At 41.6% G+C, this 18707-nt stretch overlaps 1 protein-coding gene across 2 annotated transcripts in view; it reads left to right on the top strand.

Moving 5' to 3' along the window:
• The window catches only part of PTPRG (protein tyrosine phosphatase receptor type G), a 407666-nt gene that overhangs the window by 373911 nt on the left and 15048 nt on the right, over positions 1-18707 (top strand). For both annotated transcript variants that reach the window (XM_048315233.1, XM_048315234.1), the window contains 8 exons: positions 2915-3006; positions 12758-12854; positions 14481-14563; positions 14791-14925; positions 15154-15288; positions 15672-15844; positions 16972-17107; positions 17452-17598. In XM_048315233.1, the coding sequence (XP_048171190.1) occupies positions 2915-3006; positions 12758-12854; positions 14481-14563; positions 14791-14925; positions 15154-15288; positions 15672-15844; positions 16972-17107; positions 17452-17598 (998 nt within the window). The remainder of the gene's footprint in view (positions 1-2914; positions 3007-12757; positions 12855-14480; positions 14564-14790; positions 14926-15153; positions 15289-15671; positions 15845-16971; positions 17108-17451; positions 17599-18707) is intronic.

Raw genomic sequence — 18707 nt, 5'->3', positions numbered from 1 at the left:
GTTTTCCTGGAGAAGGTCACAGCCATCTCCAGATAATGTCAGCTCAGACCATTCCCAAGTGCTGAGACCATTCTACCAGAGGCCTGGCAAGCTGCCCATGGCTAAGCATGCCTGTATCCAGCTAAAGTGATTTGTGTTCCTGAGCAGGAGTTTGGAATTGGAGGTCATGAATAGAAGAATACCAGCCCAGATTACTTCAGCATTCTCCCGTTTCACTGGTTAATGTGATAGGCTCTATCTCCTGTCCTGCTGCTTTCCTGTGGCCATCAGCTGGGGCAAGGTGGGTGTGCAGGGAGGACGAGCCACGTCCTATCACACTGTTGGTTGCCCATCTCCTCAGGGCTGTGCCTGTACCATCACAGGCCATGTTGGACCATGTTATCCCACCAGTTTGAAAGCTGGAAACCTTAAACTGTTTTTGAGTTTCTAATGTTCATGGTTCTGATTTTAATCTTTCTAATGTGTAACAATTATAGCTGCTCCAATGCAGTTTTCCTGAGTTGATGGGCAACTTCATTTCCCTCTCACCCAGTGAGCTCATATGTCAAAAATACTTCCTATTTAATTATTTAATGTGTAATTGTTACCCATGTTATCAAATAGAGTAAGAAACTGCACTGGGTTAAGGCTTCTGGAGGGAGTTAGAATGAAAATGCAGAAGAGGAAAAAGGGAGGAGAAACATTAAAGGACAGTTAACAAGAGAGAAGTGAAGTAGCAGTGGCTATAAAGGTGGAGACTTACTGCCACCATGCAGTGATGATGATAAAAAGAAAACTAACGCTGCTTTGGCATGGATTTTTGGTGCAGACCCTTCCTTGAAGTTGGTGGGAATTCAATGGACTGGAGAGCAGATTATCTCTAATGTATTTTTTGCTTCAGATCGCAATTAAAGTTAAATTTTGCCTTCTACAAAATTAGCTTGGACACACTGGTCTGCTGCAGCCAATCTTGGTTGGTCTCAGTTGAGCTAAAACTATGCAAGGAAAAAACCCAAATGATAACTATGGAACTTTTCTTGTGAGATTATATGCAATTGCTATCATAGCACAAGCTATTTTCAAGGAAATCTAGGATGTGTGGGTTATTTTTCAGAAGAGGAAATACTGTTTTACAGATTCTTGCTGTTCCTATATATCATTCCATTTAAATGTCTTGGTTGTGAAAATATTGATACAAATGTTGTTACGAAATGATGATATTCCCAATACTATATAGAATAAATGTTATCACTTAAATATTTTTAAATGCCAGCATTTCTGCAGGCTGCAACTTTTTGCTAAGAAGAGCATTCAGAAGTTAAATGTTTTGAATTCTGTATTATTCAGTAAATGAGCATGTGGTTAATTAAAGTAGCATTACTACACTGTGAGGTGACCAGATTGCAAACATATCTTTAATAATTGGTCCTTGTAAATAAAATAGAAGAGAGCTGACTGAGATCTGAAAATGTCAATAGATGCAAAAAGCCACCTTAGAGCGATCCATTATAAAATAAAAGGAGAGAAGTAATGACATGGTCAATATTAACTGCCATCAGCTGGAAAGAAATCAGATTGTCAGGGATCTATAAAATTCTTGCCAAAGTAGAACCTCATTTACACATACAGATCTTCATACCCTTTGCTAAGAAAAGCATATGTGACAGCTTAGAGGTTTTAGCTGCCAAAGATCTTTCACTCTGAATACAGTAAATGTCACATCTATTTATTTATCGTTAAATTTTGCTAAGTATCTGTAGAAATATTTGGATTTTTTCTATCATAATGTAGATGTTTAAAAGGAAAAGAATCCAGATCATAATGCAGCTGTAGCACCAAACCATATGGCTGCTAAATGGGAGCAAAAATACACCACTGAATTACTAGGAGTAAACATAACCTAGATACTATCTTTAGAAGAATATTAAATGGATTATATAAATACAGGGTATTGCCATAAAATCATGCAATCAGACAATAGTAGCCATCAGGCAATAGATTATTTCACATGCTGTAAGTAATCACAGTTGTACAGCAATTTGCATTTTCTAAATGCCAGACTGAAAATATTAACCAGTGAATCTTGGCAAGCGCAGTTTTTCTACCAACTGCAGTGGTGGTTATAACAATATCCAGGCCATTTTCAAGAGCCAAAGAGAGGAATAAGGCAGCCATCCTACACCCCAGCTTTATAAGAATCTGCCTGGAGTCCCAAGTGCTCAAAACAGTCTTGTTTGTCTTCAGTTAGAGTCTTCAACTTCTTTCTTGTGAGAAGACATCTAAGGGTGATTTACTGGTATATTGGGCAGCGTTTGCACTGTGATGTGCAAGAGCAAATGGTCCAGTGGAATACAAAGTCAATGTTATGAATAATGTCTGGTATGAGAGAGAACTCAAATTAGTGTGGCTGTTGTGTTTGCCTGCTCTTTTGCTCAGAAGCAGTTTCATAAGTCCATTTGGATTCTACATCATTGTGTGAAAGGGAAAAAGTTAATAACATTAATAAGAAAGGCCTGTGTGTCTGCTCAGTCTGGTAAAACTTACTGGGAGTAATTCTCAACTGTATTTTCACATTTGGGGTCTCTTCTGTTCTTTTTATACAATGTGGAAGGAGAGGAGGTTTCTTCATCCCATCCACAGCCATCTTCAAACTGAACAAGAGCTAATGATCCTTGAGCTTAAGTTGGACTTTGTAAATCAGCATCCCAGGGAACAGGCTCTCAGTATTTATAACTGTAGTGCTTAGAATTGGAAATACAATTAAATGTTTACCTCAAAACTGGCCTCAAAAAGATTTCTTATTACTGCATATTGAACTAGTTCTGCCCCTGGGAACTCAGATCTAAATGATATCAAGTGAAGACTTCCTCTCCTGAAGTTTTATGTATGAAACAAAGAGCAACTCTGAATATCTTTTTTCTTTTTTTCCCTACAGATGATATGGAAGCAATTCCAGTCAAGCAGTTTGTTAAACACATCAGTGAGCTGTATTCTAATAACCAGCATGGGTTCTCGGAAGACTTTGAGGTACAATTTAATGACCCACCAATAAAATGTTGCTTTCCTAAAGCGAATTGTGTATTAATAATTGGGGACTGTGTGACATCTGTGTGTCATGTCAGGTAAATGCAGTGCTCAAATATATCAGAAGAAACAGGATGATACCAATTTGCTACCAGCTATGAGCAATGTGGGACTGGACACATACAGGTGCCTTTTAACCACCACAGATTTGGTGTCTTTAAGGAGGAACCCTCCTAGGTTTTTATTAAATAGGAAAAGCTGCCTGCAAGCCTCCAGGAACAACATGAAGATACAAACAGTCATTTTTAACTCCAGGGTTTTCTTACAATTATTTTGCTCTTCTTGGTCCAGAGTTTGCTCCTCTTAGTCATCAGAAAAGCCACATACACCCTGAGTAGTCCAAAAGTAGCAAAATAGTGCTTGCAGTGAGTAAAAGTAGTAGAATTTGGTCTTTGATGAAAACCCAAACTGTGGGTCAGTTCCTTGAGTCCTTGTTCATGCTCTGTTCAGACAGGAGAGATTGCTATTGAAGTCATTGATTTTTTTGTTCCGGTAAAACCAAGGAGAAGGGATTTGGGATTTTAGTTGGTGGTATTTACCTAATGTGACTATTTTTAAATTTGCATCCTGTTAGCTGTGTAGAACAGATTCTGACCTATAAATGTGCTGTCATTTGGAGATAATTCCAATGGAGTGAAAGCAGTTTTCTACCTCTGGGTTACCAAACTCCTATTATGCAAGGATGGTAAACATCATGCAGCATAAGACAGCAGAGACAGGCTTTTCCTTCACTCAGTCTAATCACACTCACTGCTGATCTTTGGAAGTACTGAGAAACAGGAGAAGCCCCAGGAAATCACATGGAGTTGCACTACTGGCTTCCCTGTGAGCAAAAGGAAGTGTGTTTGCCTGCTGCCTGTGAATCAGAGCAGCAGCTCTGCTTATAAACAAGGCACTGAACCAGAATAGGTGGCCTTATATCTGCAGCTTCTTTGCTTACTGCACTGTAAAGACAAGATTGTATGCAGGAATTGTTTTTAATGGGATCATTTAAAACATTGATTGTTGCTGTTTGGTTACTGTCTATAAAGAGTGTCTGCTATGTCTGATGCCCAAAAAGCATTGTGTAAGTTAGAAGCATTTTGTATTCATGAGGAAGGCAAATGTATAAGGTGTTAGAGTGATTTAGTTCAATTGACTGCTGGCTGGATGGCTGAGCAGGAATATTGAGGCATTTAACAATGTTGATGGTATTCAGGACAAACATTTATTCTCCAGAGAGTAGAATTTGATCAGGATGATCAAACGCGACTTGCTCATCTCAATTATTTATGGATTGCGACCCCAGTGCTATTCATCACAGCTGGGTTTTACACTACTTAATTATTCAAAATAATCAACAACACATCTGTAAACTTGGTCTGGCTTTGAGCAGGTTTTGCTTCAGCTGCCACAAAATCACTGCTATTAACAAATATTGGATACCTTCCGTCTGTGTTTTAGCAAAGAAAAACACTTATTTTTTCCCTTCCTCCTGGAGTTCCCTGCTGTGAGTGCTGTGCTGTGGCAGCCCGTTGGAGAGAGCTTTGGCCAATTAGTCCCTTTCTGGGGAGCGCAGGGTCCCCTCCAAAGAGACATTAAACTCCTCCAATTGCACTGTGTGCACCAAATTCTATTCCCTGCTGGCTTAAAACTTGGCGTGTCTGCTTTGAAGTTGGGATAGGTACTCCAGATGTGTTTCTCCATAGGTGAGGTCTCAGCTTCCTAATTGTAAATGAAATCTCCTGCTGGAGTAAGGAGTAGGAATAGGGAAAAGGCGATCTCTGTCTGGGATAAACCACCTGGCTCCCCTTCATTGCTGGTGTTCTGCCCTGCTGAGGCCTCGTGGTCCTGATTTGAAACCCAAGATTTTTCATAGAGCCTGTAGGTAAAATGTTTCTCAAGTGCTCAAACTGACTCAGAGGTCAGAACCCCAGTTTGGAGAATGGCTGAGGGATAGTGGAACCTGAGGTTACATTTATAGGGTAGCTCTTGGAGTGGCTGCAGTGCAACTTCTCACATCCAGTCAGATCCAGCCATGATCCATGTGCTGGAGTTGCATCTGCCAGCTATGGGGAAGACTTAACTGATATTTTATGGATAAACAATAAGATTCCAGCTAAAACAGAAAATCCACTGTTACAGGGCTACTAGCCTGTGGGTGAAAAGTACCCCAGCCATATTGTGCCTTCATGCCTGTGGAACTTCTGAAAAGAGGTAATAGATTCTGCAGTCATACAAAACAATACGGCTTTTTACATCTATCTAAAAGGGGAAGAAAAGAGGATGGCGAGGAGATACTGAAATAATGTGATCAATACTGCAGAATAAATAAATCTTCCCAAAGGTAGCGAGTGCATGAGATTTTGTTACAAGAAAAAAGGATCAAAAATCTCTTCAGAAATTTCTGTGGCAGGACGTTTAAGGTGGAAGCTGCAAAAGGAAAGACTAAGCTAGGTACACACATCCATTGCCCGATGTGGAACGTGAGCATCCTCCATTTGTTTGTTGCTAGATTTTGATGTCTCTTCCTCTGTTTTTGGCAGCATGTTTAGGGCTGTGTTGAGTTGGTTTTTACAGATAGTAAATTGTGTGAATACTCCCTCCTCTTAAATTGAGCTGTAATTACAGCTAAATAGTTTGTGAATGTTCTTAGGAAGCATTTTGTGTGCAGAGGAAAGAAGGACTTTGAACTCACAAGTCTTCCCTTGGAAAGTACATCTAAAATGAATCCTTATTCCCTTTGGGTAATCATAGTGCAAGTAGCCAGCTTTATTGTCTGATGATAGCTGGGCTTTCTTGTATATACAGAATTTTAAAGATTTCCCTTGAGTCCCGTGAATTTTCAGTTTTTGATATAAATCAGAAATACAGGACCCAATGAAATACTGAACAACAAACAGCTTTTTAAAATAAAGATCCTCACTAGTGCTGGTCTCTGATATAACTCTTTGTATTCAACCTTGGAGTTTGTTCAGTACTAGATTAAAAAAAGTTCAGGGAAGGTTTTTGGCTTGCTCTCAGGTAGCTCCAGCACTGTTTTGCTATGGTGTACAGGATGAGGTACCACACTTTTACAGGGGTACTGGGGCAGGGTTTGAGGGCAGGACTGAACAGAGATTGAAAGGCTTCCTGAGCCAGAGATTGTATCTATTCCTCGTCTACCCAGAGATTTTCTTGGCATCATTACGTTTAACAGTCTTTGACAGACCTTTCTTCCATAAATTTCTAATTGTCTCTTGAACCCTCTTAGGCTTCTGGTGTCCAAAGCATCCCATGGCAATGAATTCTACAATTTGTTCCACAAGAACAGACTTCCTTTTGCTTTTAATTCATGTTGAATAACTTCTCTTCGTGCCTCCTAGTTTTTGCATTACAAAGTGCATCCCTGTTTACTTAAAATGCCTCACATGGTTCTGTCTGCAATTATATTCCCCCTTAATAATCCACTTTAAAATCTGAAGAAGTCTAAATTATTTACTTTGATTTTTTGGAGGAAGCCACTCCAGATTTACATTGACTTGTTCCCTCTGTACCTTTTTTCTTCCTTTACCATAACTTTGTCAAGATGGGAAGGCCACAGCTGTGCACAGTATATGACAGGTGGTTTTACTGCAGAGTTCAGTGACGTTTTCAGTTTTCTATTACTTTCCTCCCTCCTAACATAGTAGTTGGTTTTTAACAACTACTGGGCACTCAGCTGACACCTCCAGAAAATGATTTGCTGTGACCCCAAGGTCTCATCACTGAATGGCAATAGCAAATTGGGAACCTGTCACTTGTTTTTCCCCAAGTACATCACTTTGTATTTATCAACATTGAATTTAATTTGCCATTTTGTCACTCGGCCACTCAGTGCTGCAAGATCGTTCAGCTTCCCTTCACAAATAGCTTTTGTTCTAATTATCCTGAATAACTTTGTATTGTAAACACACTTTGTCTCCTCTGCAGTCCATTTATGAATAGGTTAGGTCCCTGTAAGGTCCCACCAGTGAAAGCTGAACACTGGCAATTCCTGGGCAGGTGAGTCCCACCTCTAACCTGGTAGTGCACAAGGTGAGTTTTCCTTATGCTCCAAAACCAGAACAGGTTTTTTAGTAGTATTTTCTGAGAGGCCTGGTAACACATTCTGGAAATTGATATGCTGCTCTCTTCTAGGCAGCCTGCAGACTTCTTCAGGGACCTCTCCCCAGTGTGTTCAAGGCATTCACTAGCTCTGCTCTATTGCAGAGTCTCGCAGTTTGCCCCACAGAGAAGTCAGATGTAGTGGGCTGCAGTGCCTAAAACCCCTTCTGGATCTCATTTTCAAAACTGATGTCACATTTGTCATCCTCTATTCCCCAACAGCCTGACTGTATAGGACATGTGCCCTCCAAATTCCTGTATCAGAAAGTGTGAAGTGCCACCTCCCGCAGTAGAGCTTTTCACTCCCTCCCCCTGTCCGGTTACTGGAATAACGGAGTAAGTTTGTTTGAGCAATTATGTCCTTTTGCTCTAGAAAGGAACACTAAGCCAAGAAATCACCTTCCATCCCCAAAGCTAACTGTGAATTTTTACAGTTTAATGCAGCATTTGGATTTTAGAGATCAGAGAGTTTTATTTCCCTCCTCCTTAATTCTGGAGTGGGCTGGTCAGTGCTGCTGGGGGAGTGATTAGAGAGGAGGAAAGCAGTCTCTGCAGACCTCTGCTGCCTGTGGCCATGTGAGCATCATGATTCATTGCCAATTTGGAGTCTGAACAGATTCGCTGAACTTGGAGGCAGGCTGTCCAGCTCCCTCGTCACATAAATTGAAAATATCTTTATACTCCAGTGGCACCTTCTTCTAAATGTCCTGAAATGTAAGAAAATAACATAAATCTGTATTTCCAGCGATGTGGCAGGGATTTGCTAATGTTATTCTCATGGTTGCTGCTGCTCAGGGCAGGGGTCACTGACTCTTTTTAAGCAGGGACCTCAGAACGTTATTCTCTAGCAAAGGGTTGCATTGAAGACAGGTAATGCTGCACTTTGCACACTTCTTGAGACACTAAAAATTCAGTGTAGTTACACTGACATCCCTTACGGATTAGACACAGCTCACACCAGACACATGCTTATAGCTCCATCTACACCAAGGAATTTGGCAGTAGAAAGATGCCGTTTCAAAAGCATGCTGCTGGCAGGCAATACTGCATTAGGAATGTTTCATAACCCTGGCCCAAAATTGCCTTAATTAGAGGTATTCTCAGCCTGTGTATTGCTGTACTGAAACCAGAGGGAAGCAGCACGGTGAAGCTGGAGGAGGAAGGATTGCTGCAGAATAGGGCCTTCCTGGAGTTCTCAATTCTTACCGCACTGCTTCACCTACCATGAGAAACTGGCATTGTGAATTAAGGGATGAAGTTGAAGAGAAGCAGTAAAAGAAGTTCCAATATCTGGGGTTTCTGTTACTAACCACAGTACCACACCCATTCCCAAGGTTTCTTCCTGGAAGCGCCGCTTGGACGAGCCATTGGCTGGGCAATGCAAGGTCTTGGTCAGACTCTGTCACTTCCGCCCCACCATCCTTTCCTCCCTCATGCATTTGCAGGAGTTTTTAGCTATCTATTGATTTTATTTCTGTGTTGAGTCCTTTTGTTTTCTTTATTTTCACCTCTTTCTAGGCTGTCCCCAACTCACCCCTTTTTCGAGTGCTGTTCGAGAGTTTATACTAGTGCTAAATTATTACAGAAATCTACACTGTTCCTGGAGATGTCTTCAAATACTATCTGCAGTCTCTGTTGGTATGCTGTCTTCATGTTTGCTGTGATAAAACAAACAGCAAGAGCACTACCACAGAATTCTTGTAATTTGGGATTAAAATAATAGATCAAAACTGATATTGGGGGTGGATGCACTACCTGCTTCCATGCTGAAAAATATCAACGTTAATACCAAAACATTGCTATGGATCTTCTCAGGTTTAGTCACTCAGATTAGGATCCTTTCTTTGTTGTGACTCCTCCTCATTGCTATTCATAGGCTTTCACAGATCAGCCCCTGCCAGGACATCAGCCTGAAGTAATGGGAAACAACAGCAGCAGTGCTTTGTAAGGCCAAACCAAGAGACAAAGTTGCTGCTCAGGCACTGCAGCAAAAATTCCTGCTCAGAACCTTACACTGCCAGCAAGACACTGGAGCAGTTTGATTTTACACTTAAATGGAAATTCTTTGAAGTTTAGAAGAAACTAATCCATAACTTGTTTCAGAAAGGCAATTAAAATGGGTTGTTAAACCTGGGTGTATCATATTCCAATTAGCATTAGCATGGACAATATAATTAAAAGGTAAATTAGCCATAATGGCATAGACTAGAGCACTTCTTACAGTAACTAAGAGTCAATTGAAACCATGTACTTTGGTTTCTTGGGTTGTCAAGGATAAGTTGAAAGGACAGAGTAAAGCCTGTATCCATTCATCCTGGGACAGTAATGTGTTCTGGGAAGTTAAACATGAGGAGTAGCAGTGTGCAAGCCAGCCGCCATTAAAATCCGTGGAGGAGACTAAGCAGGATTAAGGAAAGCCAAAGGAAATATTCTAGAGCTGAAAAGTTTATGAATAAATTATGAACGTGGCAATATGAACACTATATGTCCTACTCCAAGGTGCCAGTAGCAGTTTTGTGCCTGCTGGAAGAGGACTTTGTTTAGGCTGAGCTGCAGTGAGCAGACCTGCCTGCAAACGTAGGTTGTAATAATAATGCAGTCATGGTGATGTTTTAAGTGCAACTGAAGGACTTGGTAGCCAGTAAGGTTTAGAAATCCCAGAGTATTCATTGCATAAGCAACAGAAAATGATGGGAAAGTAAATATGTGATATACATAAATGTGGTAAACCACCATAATTAAGATGGGGAGTTTTGGGGACTTTCTCCAGGGTGTTATTTATTAACACTGGGGTGTCCTCTTCTGCCAAGGGGTAAGTTATACTCTGAACAGAGGCACAGATAACAGACTGCAACTTGTCTCCTTACAGCCTTTTTTGCATTGATGAGAGGCAGCCACCTCTGCTTTAATAAGAGAGGAATGTTTACTTATGCCTTACTGGCTGGTGGGGGGAGCCCGTGGTTTAGTAATCTGCTGTTAGAATTTGGAGAGTTGAGCCTCAGAGGGTGGGAGAGCATGGATACCCACCCTCTGCTCTCAACCCCATCTGTCCATGCAGCACAGCCAAACCCAGGCCAGCGTGGAGCTGGAGGATGTCCTCAGTCCCCTTCTTGTTGACACCTTCAATGTCCCAAAGTCTCAGCTGTGTCCTGGACTGGACAGGGGAGGGCTGAAGACTTTAAAAAGACAAAAATAGCTCAAGCATATTGGCAAGGGGGAAGCTATTCTGTAACAGTCTCCTTTTGCTGTGCTTTTGCATTGTGCAGGCATAGGAAGCCACCATTACAACATCTTTCTGGAGTATTAAAAACCATTTAGAATGTTATGTGGTAAGAAAAGCCATTTTCAGATCATGAGCTGTCACAACGTCAGACCTCCTTTTCCATTGCTGTGTTTTTCACCATCTTACCTTAATCTTCCTCTTCTATTAACTTTATATTGGCCAGCTGGGAACATGTACAGTCAAGGAAACAGTCACCATCAACATAAAAAGGTTAATTAAAATGATTAACCTCACCAACAATTCCCTTATGGAAAAAAATCCTATAGAATGTAATAGAAAATGATACATTTACTATGTAGTATTTAAACTGTCAGAGAAAATTCCTTAGCAGGGAGGTAATTCTCTATTAAATTCTATAACTTCTCAGAGTATTCTCCACAGAACTTTATTGGATTAATCTGTATTAAATTCTACTGCATTTGGCATAAATTTTTCAATGCCAGTAACTTCTAAAAAGAATTTTATAGTGATACAGGGATGTAGGGTTTGATGTGAGGCTTTTCAGAAAGGGCAGGGTATTTTTTAGGAGTGACCTGTAACGGTACAGCAGTGATGTTGTATTATTTCTAAATGCAAAAATAGGTAAAACAGAATTACATTAAATCAACCTAACATGTAAATATCGCTGCTTTTCCAAATATGACTTAGGCTGAACTGATCCTGCCCATTGTGTAATCTGGAATCCCTTGCTTGCTGGAGCTGACAGGCAGAATTAGGGGAAGAGCACAGTTTAATATGGGGGTTTTTATATGGTAGAAGTGGAACTATGAGAATTCTGTTAGGGCCAGCTGAGAGTTTTGCTTGATTCATCTTTGTCTTTGCTCAGCTCATCTCCTTGAGCACAGTATGTTTCTCCCTATGGAGGGTTGGGAAGAGAGAGAGAAGCAATTGTTACTTGAGAGCATCACATGGATATAAAAGCTATAAAACGTACAAGGTTTTAGTATACTTTGCAGTTTCAAAATGTAAATGCTGGGGAAGATACCAAAATTGCTATGCAAGTCCTTTGTGAAATGTCTGCATAATGTTGAACTCCTACATCTGCTGTTTGTATAGCATTTCTTGTGATAATTTTTCCCTGTCACTTAGTTCGTGATCTTTGTAGCAGCTGTGAGCTCCTAATGACTTTCCCTCTTAGGTTCTATACTGTTATTTTTAAAGTCTGAAGTACAAAGTAATTTGGCATTTCCTCACATATCCTGGGGGAAATTGGATCTGTTTGGTGCAATTTCTGGGAGTCACAAAAGATTTTAATAAATACAATTTCTTCCACAACTTTGTAAACTCCAAATTTTAATTTTTTTTTTTCAAAAATATGTCTTTAAATGATGAATGTTTATGCTACTGATAAATGGGGTTCTCTTTTTCAGGAAGATTATAGTTAAACAGATACGAAAAAGGTGTATCTTGGAGATGAATAGACTCCTGAGTGATTCAGTTTGTAGGGCAGTCTCTGAAGGATGTAACTCTCTAGGGAAATGGCTGCTTCTCTTTAGGGTCAAAATAAAGACCCTCCATTGCCCCATTTCAATAGCTTTGTATTCTGTTGTTGAACAGAGTAAGGGGTAGATTAAGAATTTAAAAAATATGTATCTAACCTACAGCCCCAGTTAGACAGATATCTGCATCTCTGGATTCATGAACACCCTGGGAAGCTTAGTGTCTCTCTGCTTTGTAAATAAATATATACATGGATGCAACCTTTTCTTTACTGTATCAGGGGCTGGTAATCAGTGTCCAAGCAGTGGTGTTTAAAGCCCTTGCTGTTCTCTTCAAAGATCTATTTTATTCTTATTTTACAAAAGGCATCTCTCTGCAAAGAACTAACGAAAGGTCGGTGACAAACTCAAATGTCAGAAACCCCATTTTGAGAGGGCACATAAGTTGTCCAGCGGTCAAAAGTCTTCTGTTGAAATGGTTTTTGTTCTTAGTTTCTTACATTGCACTGGTCACTCTTGCATCTGAGGGACCCTATCTTAGCTCCCCAAGGAGGGACAGAGTGGGACATGGCAGGAGATGCAGTGCAGAAGGTGATGGACTGGTAGTCAAAGGGGACAGTTGGCTCTCACGGTGCTCATCTGTCCCCAAGCCTGTGGAGAGGTGTGTGACCATGCTCGGGGGACAGCTGACATGGCTCGGTGTAAGAGGCCACAACATACAGGACAATACTGAAAGACTTTGTGTTTAACCCATCAGTTACAATACTGATACTTTGAACATGGTTTCTGTGAGCTGTTGCAAAAGGAGAGAAAGCTCAGGGTTTTTTTGGGCTGACAAATTTTCCATTTGAATAATCTTTCTGCCTAGGAAGTGCAGCGCTGTACGGCTGACATGAACATCACTGCAGAGCATTCCAACCATCCTGACAACAAGCACAAGAACAGATACATCAACATCCTGGCCTGTAAGTAAGCACTGGCCTAAGCACAATGAATCAACCCAAAAAGGCACTCTCTTCTTGCAGTGTGTTCGTGACTGGGACAGGCAGGTGGCCCCAGGTTACATTATTACATAGTATGTAATAAACATGTGAAAGTGTGGCTGAAAGATCCTTTCCCCATTAAAGGCAGTGAATGTTTTGACTTCTCCAGGGTCAGGATTTCACTCCAGCTTCTGTTTTGAAATGTTTCACAGTTTCACAGTCCAAGCATAGTTTTAGAAGTATAAGTTTGGTATGAAATTTTGTGGAGGAATAACTGATATAAATTGATGATCTGAGCTCTTCTGCCTGCTAATGCCTGAAGAGTGGCCTAAGGGAAGTGCATGGTGGAGCAGAGTTTTACTGATGATTCCTGGGATTACCCTACAGTCCCAAAGGTGCTAAATCTTACAGAGTGTATCTGCTGTATTTCAAACTGCTTTAGCTATGTGTAGGATTTGGACAAAGAGTGATCTTTGTAGCACAGAGCAGGTTTTGCCTGTATCCCTTAGAGAACTGCAAATCTGGACTCTGGTCTAGAATGCAAATTATCTGGGATGGAAGTGCAGTAACTTTTTCCCTGTTGTTCTCTTACATGGAATGGATGGCAGATGCAGCAGTCACTGTGGTTTAGGAATAGACATGGAGAGCCCACTGGTAAAAAGTTCACAGCGTTCATAAAAGTTGCAATAAATCTTGAATGCTTTTGATAGCACAGGAAGGAAATGCATGTCTCTAACAGATTTTCGGAAGTAATCAAGGTACTGGCTGAGGACCAGTTCCCGGACTTGTGAAAGACTTGCTGTGTGGCCTTGGGCAAAGGCATTCATTGAGCTTGTCCCAGCTGTGGTTTTAGACATCGATGTCTGCTCCCTCTAGCTACAGAGATCTGACATTGAAGGAGAATTGAAGAAGGCACTTCAGTTCCCCAGATTATCATTGGAACCTCTCTCTCCATTAGTCCCCAGGAAGGCAAATTAAACCAGTCTTTATGCTTAAAGTTGGCTCACGTCTCATCTCTGCATGAGTTGGAAACACCACCCAGGCCAGTGCTTCTGCCTAGGAGGAGGACTGTGATTATTTTCTGCTTTAAGGCAGAGTCAAGCATTTGGGTGAAACAAAAAGAGGAGCTAAAGATCACAACCTGAAGTCTATCCTCATGGCGTGATGATAGCGGTGAAGGAGTGAGGACATTCACTCAGCTCCCAGAGCCGGCAGAGCTGTCTGAGCCCAGCACTGAGGGGAGGATAATGAGCTGAGCCAAGCAGAGGCAGTGTTACACAGCCCCGTGGGGTGCCCTGGCTCTTTGAATCTCACTACCCCGAGTGATATAGATGATCCTAGCAATTGTGCTCCTGAGGCTCCAGTGCCCTTTAAAAAGAGGCTGTCCCAGCATGAACCATGTACCTTAAGGGATGTGAAGGCTAACAACCTGCACATGAGCAGATGACCAAGGACAGATACTCCCACTTCTCTCTTTGACTCCAGTCCAAGGCCAATCTCTTCTGTGTATTAGTAAAGGCAGCCCTGATACCCAGGAAATGGGATGTTTGCCAGCAGTTCTGCACTGTGCTTCCCTAATGTTTCTCTGCTCTGTTTTTTATCCTACAGATGATCACAGCAGGGTGAAGCTAAGGCCTTTACCGGGGAAAGATTCGAAGCACAGTGACTACATTAATGCTAATTATGTCGATGTAAGTTGTTTTAATGGTTTTTATCTGCTCTACCTTTGAATCCTTCTGCAAGGAGGAAGTACTGTCACTTGTGATGTAATTGTATTTTCCAACTTCACCTGATAATTTTGCTACAAATTCCTCACTATTCTGAATGAGAAAAGCACCTTTCTTGTTAGCTCTAAAATATTAATTTTTCTGCCATGATACTGCTTTCATCTCACTTGGCATTATGGTTTTCTTTGAAGGGTTACAACAAAGCAAAAGCCTACATTGCTACCCAGGGACCTTTAAAGTCTACCTTTGAAGATTTCTGGAGGATGATTTGGGAACAAAATACAGGAATCATTGTCATGATCACGAACCTTGTTGAAAAAGGAAGAGTAAGAGATTTTCTCATTTGTTAGCAGTTGCTCCTTAACACTTCCCCAAATCACCTGGGCAGAATTTGTTTTAAATGGCTTAGGGTGATATGTACTCATGCATAATACATAACTAACGGAACAGAGGGATACATACTGAGCCATGATTTTTTTCTAAAAGTTCTAAACACAAATACAAAGCAGCAGCTCAGGCCCTTACCCAACTCACCCAACTGTGTCTGTGTTCAGAGGAAATGCGATCAGTACTGGCCAATGGAGAACAGTGAGGAGTACGGCAACATCATCGTCACGCTGAAGAGCACAAATGTCCATGCCTGCTACACTGTTCGCCGCTTCACCATCAGGAACACCAAGATTAAAAAGGTGAGCCAAGCCTTCGCTGCTGTCATCCAAGTGTCTTCTGGCTTGTATAAGACACAAGGCACACCAGAGTAAAACTCAGCATTTGCATAGGCAACCTGGAGGGGCAGGTGGGTGGGAAATAAGTAAGTAAAGCCAAGATTAGAAGGAACTTCTTCTTCTTTTTCTCAAAGTGCACTGCTGCTTTGGTGTCCTTGTTTTGCTGTTATTACCTGTTCCCACGTGTATTTTTCCTTGAACTCTGTCTCCACCTAGCAGGAGGCAGAGCTGCAGCTTTCTTTTGTCAGAGTCCAGCACTTTCTCAGCTGAGCAAGCGAGAAGGACTGATATTTTTATGCTTCTTTTTTGTCCTCTCACTCTTGTCTCTGCACACCCTTCTCACACAGGGTCAGAAAGGGAACCCCAAAGGGCGGCAGAATGAGAGGACGGTCATTCAGTACCACTACACCCAGTGGCCTGACATGGGGGTGCCCGAGTACGCTCTGCCCGTGCTCACCTTCGTCAGGAGATCCTCGGCAGCCAGAACCCCAGACATGGGACCAGTGGTGGTGCACTGCAGGTATGATGGCTGTGACAAACCACCCATGGCAAGCACAGCTAGAGCACAGTGTGTGCTCTTCCATGCCAGCTAAGACAAACACTGTAGGTTACTAAAACAGGAGGAGTGTGTCAGCCCCATGGAGTGCAGGTAGACTTGAGCTCTACTTTGCCTGTGTCTTAAAACAGCTCCAATGCAAAAGCTTCCCAGTTGACACAGGGTTTTGCTATTGCCATGATACTGAGCTGCTGAACATTGCACTGATGTGGTTGGAAAGCTCCTTGGTCAAAGCTTGCTTGTAGCCTGCCAGTTCCGTGCATGGACAGGGCAGGATCGCCTCTGCTGGGAACCAACAGTATGGATACATGGACACCTGGGAATGCAATTGCCACTGAACCACACTCACAGCAGTTGCAGTCACAGCAATAGATCAGTCAATAAACTAGTTCAGGGATGTGGTCTTCATCACAGCACCATATCAAAGAGGAGAGGATGATAAGGGTTACAGCTCCTTCCTCGGCAGAAATTGAGAATCTCTGAAGAGCTCCCATCTCTGAAAGAGGGCCCAGGACTGCCCTCATTCACTGTAAGGAGTTCTGCCTCCACAAGATTAGCCCCCTTTTATACCTTTCCATAGTGCTGGTACCACTTGCATTTCCAGCTCCACTGTGCAGCTTAAGCTTTACCTCAAGGCTGAAGCCAGCCAGGGATATCTCACAGCCTGGAGTGACCTTGGCAATCCAGGATAGCAGCAGCTTGGCAAAGGGTGGATCTGTATGGCTTCATCCAGCCAACACCAGTAACAGCAGCAGTGGAAACAGGAGCCAAGTGCGAACAGCCAGAGTGTGAACTCCAGGACTACAGCAGCCTCATCCTCATGCTACTGGCACAGGTGTGATGGTTTGTATTGTGTTCAGCCTCATCTTGAAGCACAGAAATACCCACAGAAGGGAGGAAATATATACCTGGTAATATTTCCAGAAAACCAAAATATTTTGCTGGGAAACTTTAATGGTTGACGCTAGGAGGAAAATGAAAGCCCATGAACAGGAATATTTGAATATTTGCTTAGTTCTGTTCTGCTTTTACTTCTGCATTTGCTTTCATCTGGCATTGTATTTCATGGGTTTCTCTTATGCTCTCTGTAGTGCTGGTGTTGGCAGAACTGGTACCTACATTGTGATAGACAGTATGCTGCAGCAGATAAAAGACAAAAGCACAGTTAATGTCCTGGGTTTCCTGAAACATATCAGGACACAGCGCAACTACCTCGTCCAGACAGAGGTAAAAATTGCAGTGGGGTTGAATTTAAAGCCTTATTCATTTTTGCTTTGTAATCAAAAAGAGAATAGATTTTTCCAATTACATCTCTGTAAAAATTGAATATATTACTGATATTTTTCTGCACTGGCATATCTCTCTTTTTCTAGACCAGAAACTTCATATTTTGTTTTTGACTCGTTCAGAGTTGTATGTGCTACATTTATAAATATTTATTCTGAATTTGGCAGTATTTGCATGGGTGGCTTGCTTTGCACACCTTTTCCTTTAGTGGGCATTACTCCTCAGACAAAGCCAGCTGTTTAGGTTATTCCAGATGTCTACCTGACATGCTGATGTTTTTCTAGGAGCAGTACATTTTTATTCATGATGCCTTGTTGGAAGCCATCCTTGGGAAGGAGACTGAAGTGTCTGCAAACCAGCTGCATAGTTATGTTAACAGCATCCTCATACCTGGCATAGGAGGGAAGACACGGCTAGAAAAACAGTTCAAGGTAAGTCTTAATTGATGCCATCCAGATGGACCTAATTTTCCTACCCTCTTTTATATGGCCTGTCTTCACTGTCAGTTGTCACGACTAAGGAACCAAACCAGAAAACTTGATCAGCACAGCACAACATCTTGAGAAGTTCAGTCCTCTACAGTCTTAGCTTCACTGCTAGAAATCAGTGCTCATGTTCTTCAGTCAGAGGTGAGAAGAGGGACATGGACACTGTGCTGCTGGTCTTCCTGTTCCCAAGGGGGCTTGGATGTTCCCAATTCTGTGGTTAGCTTGGCTGGAAGTCTTCCTCCAAACTGTGGCTTTCATGCATATAGGTATGGCGAGAGACAAGAGATGAGGTTCTTTGCACCACCTACTATTTCATCACTGTAGATAAAGAATTACAGATGTTTTAAGACCAGGAAACACAATCTGCCTTTCTCATTGCTAATCATGATGCTTGCTGCGTTTCCTGCTACGTCATACCTGCTTTCTTCCTGGCCAAAGTAATTTTTTTTCCAGATCTCTTATTTGAAACCTAAGACTTTCTGATTGCACTTTATTTTAATACATTGTAAAATACTTTGTGAGAGTTTGTATCATAAGGAGATTATACGTGACATCTGCTTTCACAGCTAAACTCACTCAGTTAATAACTACCCAATAACGACCCAAGGAACTGAAGCTGTTAAATTACACCAGGTGCCAAGCTATTCAAAAAGTGAACAGCCTCTTCGCTGAATTCACTTGTAGGAATCTCAGTACTTCTCCATCACTCAAGACATTCCAGATGCTTAATTACTAAATTAAAGAAACAACTGCAAGCGCATGCACGCCCACACAAAATGCAGTAGCAGACAAAGGTTTGTTATTTTTAAAAGTGTCGCACTTTTACAAACAATTCTGAATTATATGTATAAATTATATGTTTTCTGATGACTCGTGACAAAGTTTGAAAACCCTAAGTGCCATTTTCAGAAATTACTTTCTCTGACAACATTGCACAGTTATTTAGAAACCCCAAAACTTCTAATGGGGCTTATGCCAGTGCATAGATGAGTTGAGTGCTGTCTTGTTTAGAGTGCATTTCAAACTGGGATATGACCAGCAGTAATTATTAG

The sequence above is a fragment of the Corvus hawaiiensis genome, chromosome 11, assembly GCF_020740725.1.
Source record: "Corvus hawaiiensis isolate bCorHaw1 chromosome 11, bCorHaw1.pri.cur, whole genome shotgun sequence".
NCBI classification, from domain to species: domain Eukaryota; kingdom Metazoa; phylum Chordata; class Aves; order Passeriformes; family Corvidae; genus Corvus; species Corvus hawaiiensis.
The sequence above is the reverse complement of the archived record's forward strand: the minus strand, read 5'-3'. Positions and strand labels throughout refer to the sequence as shown.